The sequence below is a fragment of the Tachypleus tridentatus genome, unplaced genomic scaffold (genome assembly GCF_004210375.1).
Source record: "Tachypleus tridentatus isolate NWPU-2018 unplaced genomic scaffold, ASM421037v1 Hic_cluster_2, whole genome shotgun sequence".
NCBI lineage: Eukaryota > Metazoa > Arthropoda > Merostomata > Xiphosura > Limulidae > Tachypleus > Tachypleus tridentatus.
In genome coordinates this window covers 38,821,650-38,835,679 of record NW_027467782.1, presented here as the reverse complement: position 1 = coordinate 38,835,679, position 14,030 = coordinate 38,821,650, and the positions used below count along the sequence as shown (strand labels likewise).

Below are 14,030 nucleotides of genomic sequence, written 5' to 3'. Positions count from 1 at the left end.
TAATTTCATGTCATGAGCTGTATAGTGAGTTGGTGAACCAAATCTGACCTGCAGGCCACATGTTGTATACCTCTGTTCTACATGTTTAATATTTTCTACATTATCATCAGCAAAAAGTATCTAAGTAATGTAACATAAGTGTTAAAACTTCTGTATAAGTAGCATCCATTATTACCTTGGCACAAGCAGCAGCCTCTTTCTGTTTTTTGAGATGGGTTATTCTTGAACTGAGAAACATCTGGAAAATGTTCCTGAATTCCTTTCTGAAGAATATTGATAGCTTGTTCCTGTTCATTCTGTATAACAAGTCACAAAATAAGCATACAGGTACCAGAGTACTAGCTGGCTATTAAAATTTTAGAAACATGACAAGTTTGCATATAACTTTTGATGTATCATATAACTGATATCAATATCTACTGAAAACTTAAAAACATTTAAAACCTCAATTTTTATATACATATCAATTTTGACATAATTTTAAAATAATATTGATTTACTACTGATTCACATGTATGTTTCTACAAATATCTTGTACAACATCCATTTTGAAGATTCTTTACTTGATAACACTGTGTTATCAACCCTTCTGTTTCATTAAATTTTAATATCACCAGAGGAAGGGTGTTCAGGCTATTTATCATTTTTTGTGGTATAAATTTTTATTCTCCATTTTTCTTTAATACTAGACCACAGTAAGATGTAACAGGGTCATTCAGTACAGTGGTTACAAATCTACATTATCACGAATAAAATACAATATTAGGCCTAGATGAGTAATAACAAAATATTATACAGATAGATCAAAGACTAGATTATCCCAAGTACAGTTCAAGAAAAGACCTAGTTGAATAACAGGATTATTCTATACAGAGATCTTAGTTTACACTATCACAAGTACAGTTCAACATTAGGCACAGTTGAATGGAAACAGGATCATTTAATACAGTGATCTAAGACTATATTATCACAAGTACAATTTAATATTAGGTTAAGAAAAGTGACACATGATCATTCAATTTGAGGTGTTATAGTTTAAAAGTCAGATATAACTTTTCAATCAGTAGGGGAAAAAATATATAGAAAGCTAGTACATCAGAAATATATGATAATATTTTAAAATGTAAGATTTTTCACAGAAAACTTACTGTTCATTATTTTAACCCAAACCACATAACATTAAATACTCAAAACAAATCAAACTCACTTTAAACTATAAATCTTACAATTCAAGAGAGCAACACTCATTTGGAAATTGTTAACTTTCATGTAATCTAAAACCTACAGTGTTGAATTTGTTCACAAGTAAAAAAGTAAGTTGAAGTTAATACCTACATCAATGTGCCCTCTATCTTATATTGATAGTGTTCATAAACACCTCTGCACAATACTGACATTTTTCGAGACAGACCCAATCCACAGTCCCTCCCTCAGACATGAATGTCTGCATAGACTGTGGACATACTAAAAGAAATATATAATACTAACAACATAGTGAGGAACTGCACCACAGCCACAACAGGCATGTTACACACTCAGAAACTAAACTGTGCAGTGGATGTGGAACTTGAAATGATATGTTATAATCACTGGCCAAGCCCCAACCACATATCCAAGGTATCACTGTTCAGGGTTGGAATCACAGGATCATGGTTCCTAAATCCCATGTTGGTGGATAGGGCATTTGGATCATAATATATATATGTGTGTGTGAGACAGGATGGATCCAAACCCATAGCTACAGAGTGATGCATCTGGAATCATAAGAAGTAAATAAATAACACCAATGTGGACAAGCCCTTTCCTCAAACTGAAGAAGTCCAAAAGCAAAACCACAGATTTGGAATAACATGACACTGCATGCAATATTTAACCTGAGGAAACAGAACTTATCCAACCTGAAATTACAGACACTCATCCTCTCTCCCTAGCCAAGTGGGCAGCATAAATTCCATTTGTCCCTGGAATTACTGGAAAGATATGGAACAAACTGTGATGAACCAAAACACAGAATGGGACTACTCTGCATCCACAATTATGAAGTGACAATGAACAATGTACTGAACCAACATTAATCAAGAAGAAAGACCACACCAAACCCAACTGGATAGCTGAGTGTCGAAACTGAACTACTCTTACGAGTAAGCTCCTGTTTAAGCTGGTGCTGCTCCTACCAAAATCTGGAAAAAAAAACAACACTCAAAATCCTGAGTAGAAAGGTTTCTAACTGGGGCAGGGGTAGTGCACATTAGAGAAGTCCTAAAAACAATGCTCTAGAATCAGCAAAGTAAGTGAACCAAATTTCCTAAATTTCTAAAAGCAAACTGACCCTGATTTATTCAATCCACTGATCAGCAGAGATGGGGAAGAACCCCTTATGCTTTATTCATTATATTTTCTGAGTGGTAATCCAGCATAGTAGAGTAATACCACTCAGTCTGTCTCTGTGTGGTTGTATGTGACACCATATTTCCACAGAGCCTGTAACAACCTAGATAAAGTATACTGTGTCAGTAGTTGCTAGAGTGAATTTGGTTTGATAAAAGCACACTTGATTGGGCAACACTCACCAAAAAGTAGAATTTTGAAATTAAAAAAAAGAGAGAAGATTAGTGATGCAAATACTCACCTTTCAGTATAACCTAGCAGATGAGGTTAACATAGATGTAGGGGTAGTAAAAAACCCTCAAAGAAAGATAATGCCAGATTATGTAAATAATGTGAGATAAAAGTATTGGGGAAGGTTCACACACAAGCTCAGAATGTCCTCCAGTGAGCAATTCAACTGGGCCACGATGAACATAGAAATGTGATGAATCTGATAAGTTGAGACTTGTAGAATTTTCCTTGCCTTCAGAGAGAGCCCATAAAATCAATATGGATCAATTCTACCACTCATCCCATTGAGGTAACCAGAGGTAAGCCCTGGGAAACTAAAGAGACACAATAAATAAAAGCCATTGTCCAGCACCACTAAAACCTTTAGTTTAGGCAACCTAACACCTCAAGGCCTTCATTAGACATAAGAAACAATGGGGACCCATCATTTATATGTGTGAAAATAAAGAGGTCAGATGAATCAGTGAAAAGTATTTATCCCTTTCCCTGGCTGCCAGTGGTAAGGTAAGAAGGACCTATCTGGGTACAGAAAACATGGGTAGAATGAAAAAGTGTCCTCTGTAAGTGTAATGCAAATAACTCTGACTGGTGATGTCCACAGGCCAGAAGCAACATAAAATAAACCCTAAGGGAAAAGTGGTACATGGTATATGAGATAAGGGTTGATTAGGCCAATCTCGTGCAATCAACAGAATACGACAAGAGATTGAAGAAATCATTGCTAGGAAGCTGGGTAACAGATTAATCAGTGGGTAGGTGTATAAGCACAATCCAGTCCAGTTATGACTGAATAGAACTATTGTCAATGCCTAAGGGTGGGTTACTAGAGACCAAAAGGCTGGTAGTTGAGTGTTCCAAAGAAAATGAGAAGTTTTAGCTCTGATAATAAATTCTATCTTTTTTGCTTTAGAGAAATAGTATCTGACTGTGCTGTGATGCTGCTACTAGTAGCAAGATGTCCATGTAATGGTGTGTGCACAGGCCCAGGGATGGGGTTAATTAAAAAGATTTGTAAACTTTAATAGTCAATAGCAAGAAAAAAATGAAAATTGTTAATCATTTTATTTTTATGTATATTTATAAAAGTAACTAAAGTGTAAAAATAAGTATCCTTTTAGTTTAGTTTAGGCAAAATAAGTAATAATAATATTTTTTCATGAGCAAGCAACTCACGAGTAAATTTAATTTATTAATGTAACGTGAGCTGCATGTTTCCCAGGTGATTAACATCTTATAATGGTGGGATAATGGTTTAATTATAAGTAGATTTATTCTGCTATGAGCTTAAAACTTCTTGGGATAAAAGAATGTAGGTTTATGTTACAATTTGAAGTCATTCTGGAAAGAAAAGATGGGTGCTTTTTTGGTTGTTTTTTCTGGTGCTTACGAGATAGCTAATATTGACTGATTCCATTTTGAGATAGGGTAAAGAAAATAACATGAACTATAAACTGTAAACATATGGAACCAGTGTGAGTTTAAAGGGCAGAGAGATGACCTGCAGCACCAAACCCTTGTGCACAAAACATAGATAGTAGCAGGATGACTTCACCATGGAAATGTGTAGATAGGCATTAGCAACATTAAACATGGTCAACAACATTCCCAACAAAAAAACACCAATATAGAATGAGGAATGACTCCACCGTGAACTGTGGAAGATTTAGGAATTGATTTAAATGAAAAGACTGATGACAATATGGGCACAACAAATATACAGAAATAAACCTTAGTAAGAACTGAAACAACTCTCTCAATCACTCCAATGACCAACACATCTCTGATAACCATGGATGGAATGAAGTTAAAACATTTGAGGACTTGCAGGAAGTGAAATACTATAAGATGATGAAAAATGGTAGTGGATATGAGAAATGAATGATCAATTCTGATGCAAGGGCCTGTAGTACCCATGGATCTGTGGTAAAGGTTTTCTACATGTACAAAAATTAATGTAGATGAGTCCCCACAGGACACAAAGGAATACAGTAGTCATTTACACTGCTGGCAATACTCCAATCAATTGAACATGGAACCCTGTAGATAAGGGCATAAAATATTGTAAGTAATGATGAAACAAGGGGTTGTTGTTAGGGTCAGGACAACATTGGAACTAGACCTCCTGTAAGAGCTGAGGAAAGTCAAGCAACCAACAACTAAGACGAATGCAGATGGGTGACATAAGCCCTTGAATATGAAGGGTCTGGAATGCCTGCAAAAATCAAGAGTTTGAGAAAAGGACTCATATAACACATGGAGGTTGTCAGTAAGTAGACAAATGCCCTCTAATATGTTTCAATGAAATACCAGCCACGAAATTCAGGAAAGTGTTGAAGTCGACAACTGAAATGAGGAGAAAAAAAAGTGTCCATACAGTAAATATTACAGTGTTAGTTAAGGTCAAACAAATCCTACAAAACTGTGATATATTCAGATTAAGCATAAACTTCTTTATGGAACTTAACATTTTCAGGAGCTGATCTATTCTCTGAGAGTCTAAACGTGTATCTACCTCATGATAATGAGTTAAACATGCTGTTCTGACAAACATGGCAGACAAGACATAGCTGTCCCTTTACAAAACTGAGCAATAAACATCTCTTATATGAGCCTCAGTATCAGGGAATGGAGGGAGGACTAAGTACTCACCAAACTGAGCAGTAAACATCTCTATATGAGCCTCAGTATTAGGGAATGGAGGGAGGACTAAGTACTCACCTTCAGACCTTTCCACCCCCAAGGAAAACCCACCAAGTAATGACAAAAAACATGACACACTGAATGAACTAAGTAAAGAAAAGAAGTTGGTAAAAGGTGATCAAAATTAGCCTCATTAGAAGCAAACAGATGAAAGGAAGGCACAAGAAAAAGCAAATCTAAATTCTCTCCAGAATGTCCAGGATCACCTAAAAGTTCAGCATCACAGTCCCCTGGAGACCACCACATCAAACCTATGTTTCCACCTTACTACAGATAAGGTCATGGACAGCCTCAACTAAGAGCGACTCCTTTCCCAATTTGGGAGCAATGTTATATATCAGAGGTGAGATAGGAGAGGCCTAATTTGTTTCCATGCTGGATACATTAATTCATGAATTCAAGCTGTAAACGTACATACCAAACAATTTTTTTTTTTACTTCACGAAAGTCAAATATATAACCTGAAAAAATGCATAAAATATCTTCAACAACTGTACTACATGCACCTGTTAAAAATGCTTATATACAGTTTTAAAACAGAGATCACATTGATGTAGGTGAAAAGTGTAATGAGATAGATTTAAAGGTGAAATAAAACACTGGAGCAAGGGAGAAAAAAATCAGACCTATACTTAGATGGACAAAGGAAAAGAAACCATAGCAGCTGAATAATAACTGTAAGGTAAGAAGATATAAATATATTTTGGAAATTTTATTTTTGATGTAATGCAACTCACATTTGAACTAATTGTTTCTTTTTTAAGAGGTATAAGATACTAATACTGCACTGATGTGGTTCTAATTTGAGATAACAATCATATGCATAAATAAAATTTATTTATTTACTATTAGTTCAAAAAATGCAAGTTGACAGAAAACTGTTATAACTAAACACTAAAATTTGCCAGTAAAGTGCCAAAATAAATAGACTGCTGTAACATTTTTGTTAATTACAAATTCATCATTATAATCTTCACAAAACTCAGATTCAAAGTAAATATTACAGTTTAGAAATACCAAATGTTATGGTGTTTGATGAGAAAACATTTTTACTGCCTCAAATATAAAAATTTTTCACTTCAAGGTTAAATTCTTAATGCTTTTAAGTTCCAGAATCTTGTACTTCCAAATGTATACATTTAGAACATACAATGTTCATAATTTAACAGTTTCAAAGTTTAAAAAAAGTGACATTTATAAATTAATAATTTTCAAATTTACTACATTATAACATAATAGTTCAAAATTTTAAATCACAGCAAAATCCTGGAGCTTCCAATTTCACAATTTTGGCATTTCAAAATATTAAAAGAGGTACTTTAAATAATTTCATCAAAAGTTTTACAAACTAAGAACAGTATCTGCTTTAATAATTACAAAAAATATTACCACTGAGATTTATATTTACTTTATTCCAGTGCCACTTAGACTTTTCCACAAATGTCTCAGGTATGTTTAATACTGAAGCTTCTAGCAGACAACTATAAGCCCTCTGTTGATGACCACTTCTAAAAAACACAGGTTGAAAATACTATTCTGAAAATTAATGGACATGATTCATTGTACAGTTAATGGGTTCTAATCATAATGTATGCAATATAATAGTGCAATTAATTATTACATAATTAATATAATTATGCAATTAATTATTACACAGATACTTCTTAGTTTTTAATAACAGTTAAATCTAATGATATAATTTAATTACAACTCATTCTTAAATAAATTCTTCACTTAGTGTATGGTACTAATTCTACAGTTATCAGATGAATTACTATCAAATATAATATTTATTCTAATGATTCAAATCTAGTACCAGTTCTGGACTTTAGCAGTGAACTTGAATACAAGCTATTAATATGCACAAGATTAGTTGATGAACACATGAAAGCTTCAAGCATGTCAAGAACTTGAAGTGGCTATAAAAATACACGAGTTAAAACAAAGAGCATTTATTATCATAAAAAAACAAACCTAGATACAGCACTTACAGATTCCTGTGCTAACAAACTTCCAAAACAAGCACTGAGAAACTAATGTCCCCATAAATTAAATCAATTATAGAAAGCATGGTGTCCTGAGACTCGTTGTTGAATGTTTATGCAAAGCTACACAAGAGCCATCTGCACTAGCCTTCTCTAATTTTGAGTGATGAATTATATAGAAAGCAATTAGTCAATACCATCCACCACTAACCTTTGTCAGACTGAATAGTGGGACAGACTGTCACAATATATAATGTTCCCACAGCTGAGAGGGCAAACATGTTCAGTAATGAGGTTCAATCCTGTAATCTGTAGATTACGAGCTGAAAAGCCTAATTATCAAGTTTCAGATGTAATTTCTACATGACAGTTGCATGAAAGAGCCTTCTGTAATGGAGACTGTGCTGTCAGAATATTGTCAAGATGTACAATCGTTAGACAGAGCACAACTATGTGGCAACATGAGCTGCAGCACTCCAACAAAATCATTGACTCATTCTCTGTGTTTGAATATTTTTAATAGGGGTATACAAGTTTAGATTGATTGATATCCTAGGTAGATTATGTATGATATCAGTAGTAACCAGATGTATACATTTATTTGTATTACCTTTTGTTATATGGGGTTCAAGTCCTATTATTTTAGCATTACTCTAAGAAGAAAACTATATGTCAGAGATTTCTCTAAAAACACATATACAGGATATGTACACAATATTAAGTCAGAAAAGCATTTAGAAGCCAAAACAACTGTAATTAATTTGCATCAAATCACCTAACAGAGAGAGATCATATACAGCATCTTCTGTGGATTCCAATATGCTGTAGAAACATCAAGACTAAAAAACACTAGAATTCAGAAATATAAGAGATACACAGTAACTGGTAAAAGTAATCTATTATAAAAGCCCACCATGCCACAGAATAATTCCACCTTAAAGTTCAGAAAACTGCTAGTGGGGTAATTGTCAAATTATCAATACAATATCATTTTCATATTCAAACCCAGTTCTGCACAAGAACCATATCAATCCACACACACAAAATGTTATCCTCATCACCTCTTATGCCAGACTTACAGTCCCCTGAAACATGTATGTTGTATTTATTCACTTATGTACAGAAAATGTGAGATAGAAGAACATAATCAAATATCTATCAGATCAACTGAAACAAGCTTTAGTTTCATTACATCCATCAGTAGGCCTCCATATTTCTGTAAAGTTTGAGGTCTGTACCCTCACGATTTTGGACATTTTGCTACTCTGGTATCAAGCTAATCCCTAAAAATTAAGCTACTTCAAAAATAATCTATTCTAGACAAAGTTCAATGGTTCTTACAATATTCTGAGTAATGGCACACATTTAAATCTCCATTATCATACTGTTGACAAAAGAGAAATAAAAGCAATGCCAGATGGTAAACAAAATTATTTTTGAAACAGTATGATTTGGTTTGTAATGTCCTCTTTTGTTTGATCATTCCTGTATAAAACTTATGGACCTTATCTATGAAGATAGAATCATTTTAAATATGAAGTTTTCTTTCAAAACTTATAACTGGGTTACAAATAACACATGTCTTTTAACTTGACATAATTTTAGGCTAAAGTGACAATGCATAATTAAAATATATATGTAAAAACGGCTGGTATGGGCAGAGAAAAACTCTATGTAGCAGGTTTTCTCACCATCATGGATCATAAATTATTTCTTTAACATTTTATTATGTGACACTAACAACAGAATCAAAAAGTCAGATTTTGATGAGAAATACTCCCCCAACTTAACTCAGTAAACTGGATTACGAATTTGTTTTTTCAAAACTGCATTTAGTTTAAATTTTCATCAGAAGCTTACAACCAAGGTGTGCTACTTGTATAAATTGTGAGACTAATATATAACTTTACTGTGATTATAAATTAAAATATTTTAATAAACATTAATGATTCTGTTAATGTGAACAAAGTGTTAGAAGAAAATGATACCCCATAAACACATTATATAATATTCTCTATGTGAGAATGTACATAAAAGCTCAATAATGTCTTACAAAGAATTAGAAATGAGTAATAACTTCTACATGCATGCACTGACAGGTTTAGGAACTTTTCAATGTGATATCTTCAGTATTAGTGGTGCAGGAAGGAGAGAAATAGGTGGAGTGCTTGACTAGACACGCAAAATGTACAACGAGGAATTTAAAGTATAAGAAGCTGCTAAAAGTGTTTCCCCCTGCTGTCAAAGTCAGCTAAGTCTGTAAAGATTTAGGGCATGTCCTCACCAGAAAATTGATATAATAATTTACAGTTGCTATGCATGTAAAATATGTAAAAGTGGGGATGTTACAACACCTCCAGGTCTGATGCCTCTGAAATACTCCATACACATTTCAGAGAAATGTATGTTACTATATGATATTAATGAAAGAATAGATCAGATTAATAATTGACTGAAAAGTTAAAGGAACAGTACAGATGAGGTGATTACAAGAATTTATTTGCAGTGTAATAAAACCTACTTTCTGGCAAGTTTTGCACTTTGTAACCAGCAAGTTACGATTTCGTAATCAATCTTTTTGGTCTGCTCAGGAATGTGGTTCTTGGCTATTGTAAGGAGAACCCGGTACAGATTAAGAAGAGGTTCCTGATAATGAAGTGAGGACTGTAAAACAAAGAAGTAAAAAAAAAAAACACTCATGAATACAAAATATTATTTCTAATTCAAGATCTCCTCTACTAGGTACTGTTTAAAGGGAAGTTAAATACAATTAACAAACATTTATAATCATAAAATATAATTCATCTAAATTTTAGCCTTTAAAATAAAGAATTAAGTAAAAATAGACAAATATTATATGAAAACCAATGAAACAGTTGTTATAATTAAAATGGTATATCTTTAAGTTTGGGTCATGGTATTTCAGTAAATTTCATTTCTATATTACTTTTAATTATTTCTAGAGAGACAAACAGAACTATAAGTGCCTGTTCAAGGTTAGATTAATAAAATTTTAATCTTTGTTTTAATGTAGACTTTGATTATTAGTATACTAATTATTTTAAAACGTTTGTGTATATGATCATTAAATGATTCTTTATTATTTATATTGTATAATCTGCTTTAAACAATTTATGTTTTTAAACTCAGAAATGTGTTCTCGTACCTAAAAAATGTACAATATCAAAGATATAAATGTTGAAGTTCTTATCATTAGAGTAGTTGCTCCCGATATATAATGAGACACTTTTTTTTAAAACAAGAATGATAAGTGCTTTCTATTTTTCTCTTCACATCTCATTTGGTATCTTTAAAGCTTTAAAGAAATAATCAGTAATGTATACAAACTATAAGTTAAATTATCAATATCATTAGATAAAAAAATCATTCCTAGCTTTTGAGACTGCAGTTTTATATATTCTATTTGCAATAAAAGTAAAACCTGAAACACATACTTGAACCAATTTTCTTCTTCCTCTCCACTCTTCTAAGAGTGGAGTTCAATCTACTGACTGAGGAGTAGCTTCCTTGAAATGAAGGGCAGAGACCTGTAAAACTTAGACTGCTTTCTCCATATCTGTCAACATGTGTAGTCTGGAAGAAAAACAAACACATACTCCCTAAAATCTTAACAAACTACATTTCAGTGTCTGACGAATACAGAAAAACTAGTATATATATATATAAAAAAAGTAAACTAACAAAAGAAAAACACAACTGAGATAGAGAATCATGTTAAATATCTTTCTAAACCATTTAAACATTTTTTAGCATGAAAAGAAAACACAGCTGAAAGCAGCATAATAAAAAACATACTTCTAATTCACTGTTACTAAGATAAAAGAATAATATCTGATGATATGATGATACCCCAAATATAATGTAACATTTCCATGCAACTAGACATGGAAACAATTACATGGATGGCTGGTTGATTTGGTGTTCTAGCAACCAGGCTATGTGCACCAAACATCTGGTTAAAAGTTAAAAGTAAAGTAAAATTATTAAAATTCATTAAAGGAAATTAAAATAAAACAAAACAAAGTTACATTTTTGAATTAAAAACACAAATAGCATTAAATCCAACTTTTACATCTAGTCTACAGCAGTAAGAAGAAAACTACAGTAATACAAGTTGTGAAGGACTTTTTATAGCATAATTATAATTATCATAACTTGCCAGAATGACCAACAGGTAGTTAAAAGTAGCATTAGTCACCTGAAGTTGGTCTTTCCATTCCTGGTTTCAAGTTATTGGATGTTATGGCCATTTTCTAATTTTAGATCGAACTAGATGTACTTTGATTCTTAAAAGTGAATCACATCAAAAAATGTCTAATATATAAAGTAAAAAAAAAAAAAACAAACTTAAATAGCATTAAAAAGATTAATAGACTTTAAACAACTAAAAACATTTCAAAGGTGGACAATGTCACCATCGCCAATAACAATATCTAACAAATAAACCTTGGGACAAAACATGTTTAAAATGGTGCCATAATTAAGTCGTAATGACACCAAAACAGTAAAATGTGGCTTAATGTAACAGACAATACATTGGTGCATCAGTCCCAGATAAAAGAAAACGATGAATTAAAAACTGTGACCAATGTGTAGTCTAGTTAGGACAATTTCCTCTTTCCATTTCTGGTCCTTAAGAAAGCAAGATAGCCAAAGTCCAATAGCACGTTTTATTTAGAAAAGCTTGTTTTCACGTTGCTCACTCCAAGTCGACTGCTAACTGGCATGAAGCTGAGCCTTGAATACAGGACCATAGTCCACGTATGGAACAGAAACAGCAGTGATAGAGCCAGAGCAGACAGATTTATCTGCAGTGTCACCAAGCTCGTTCCTGCAAATACCAATGTGGCCCAGTATCTAGAAACACTGGACAGAAGTAGATGTTAAAGAGAAATGGGCCAGTCGATTTTGAATATCAGTAAGAACTAAGATGAAACAATTCAAGGACCAGTAGAGAACTAAGCGAGTCAGTATAAATAGTACAATTTGAGTACTGCTTAGCTTCTGTGTGATACAGGACAAGAGAAATGACATACAGTTCAGCAGTGAACACAGAAACTGTAGAGAGGATTCTGTGCACAACCACCAAACCATGGCTGAGCCCACAGAGTCACCTGATTTTGAACCATCTGTATAAATAGGAATGGAAGGGTGGTTTGAAAGATGTTCTGCAAATAACATACAGTATTTCCAATCAGGAGTGTCTGCTTTTCTCAGATGACTTAAAGAAAGGTTACATCTTGGGACTGTAATAAGCCATGGTAGGATGAGCTGACCAGTGGATACAGCAAATGTTATCCAAGGATAGACCCAATTCATCCAACTGTACTTGGATACAAAGGCCAAAAGAAGCAATGGCTGATTGTCTATTTTGCAAAAGCATGGCCCACTGTGGAAAGAAAACATAATCCCAGGTGGAATGTTATGGTAAGGACTGAATTTTTGATTCATGAGATTCTACGTATAAGCTATGAACAGGGGAAGTGCTGAAAGCCCTGGTGCAGAGCTGAAGTCCCTGATGATGATCTTGAAGGCCAAGGTGCTGGCAGAGCCATAGACCAGTGATCCATACTCTAGTTTTGATCAAGTAATAGCCTGATATATCTTTAGCAAAGAACATTGATCCACTTTCCAAGATGTGAAAGAGTGGACATGGAGGATGTTCAGTGCTCTTGTACATTTGACCTGTAGCTGCTTGATGTGTTATGAAGCTCAGCTTACAGTCAAAGATAAGCCCAAAGAACTTTGTTTCAGGGACCACAGTTAGCACAACTTCACCAATATTGAGTTCAGGATCAGGGTGAATACCCCATTGGTGGCAAAAGTGCATACAAACAGTTTTAGAGAGAGAGAATTAAAACTGTTTGCAGTGATCCACTTCAAAAAACAATTGAAGGCAGTTTGTAGCTGTCGCTCAATATACTGCATGTTTGATGATTGACATGAAATGTGAAAGTCATTGACATAGAGACCGTATGCAACAGTAAGAGGGAGTAGTTCAGTGATGGCATTAATCTTTATACTGAAAAATGTGTCACTCAAAACACAGCCCTGAAGAACTCCAAGTTCCTGTAGATAAAAACTGGAATGTGTTGAACCCACATGAACTTGGAATCACCTGTCCATTAAAAATTTTTTAATAAACATGGGTAAATGGCCAAGTAACCCATATATATGGAGGTCTCAGCGAAATGCCATACCTCCATGTTGTGTCACAAGCCTTCTCAATATCAAAGAATATTGATACAAGATTTTGTCATTTGAGAAAAGCTTCTCTGATTAATGTTTCAGGTCGAATCAAGTGGTCCATGGTGGAGCACTGTCGTTAGAACACACACTGGGTGGGCGAGAGGAGGTTATTTTCTTCAAGGAACCAAACAAGACGAGCTTTAACCATCCTCTCTAAGGTCTTACAGAGACATTTCATCAAAGCAATTGGATGGTAGTTTGAAGGAATCTTCGGATCCTTCCCAGGCTTAGAGAAAGATAGGAATATAGCTCAGTGCCAGGCATCAGGAAAACATTCTCCTGCCAGATCTGGTTGAAAACAATCAGAAAAACAGCAAGAGAAGCAGGAGAGAGATAGCACAGCATTTCATTGTGCACATCATCAGATCCAACCGAATGTACTGACAGACTGATGAAGAGCCAGTGTAAGGGGACGATTATAGTCACAGAGACAATCAGCTCAAAGGAAAGAAGTGA

At 33.8% G+C, this 14,030-nt stretch overlaps 1 protein-coding gene across 9 annotated transcripts in view; it reads right to left on the bottom strand.

The window, feature by feature from the left end:
* Nucleotides 1–209: 209 nt before the first annotated feature.
* LOC143242439 (serine/threonine-protein kinase atr-like) overlaps nucleotides 210–14,030 on the bottom strand; it is a 92,027-nt gene continuing 78,206 nt past the window's right edge. For 6 of the 9 annotated variants that reach the window (XM_076485824.1, XM_076485830.1, XM_076485829.1 and 3 more), the window contains 4 exons: nucleotides 10,760–10,898; nucleotides 9,826–9,968; nucleotides 6,709–6,855; nucleotides 210–296 (listed from right to left, as the gene is read on the bottom strand). In XM_076485824.1, the coding sequence (XP_076341939.1) occupies nucleotides 10,862–10,898 (37 nt within the window). In that variant the 3' untranslated portion in view covers nucleotides 210–296; nucleotides 6,709–6,855; nucleotides 9,826–9,968; nucleotides 10,760–10,861. The remainder of the gene's footprint in view (nucleotides 297–6,708; nucleotides 6,856–9,825; nucleotides 9,969–10,759; nucleotides 10,899–14,030) is intronic. The other 3 variants (XM_076485825.1, XM_076485828.1, XM_076485826.1) reach the window with 3 other exon arrangements.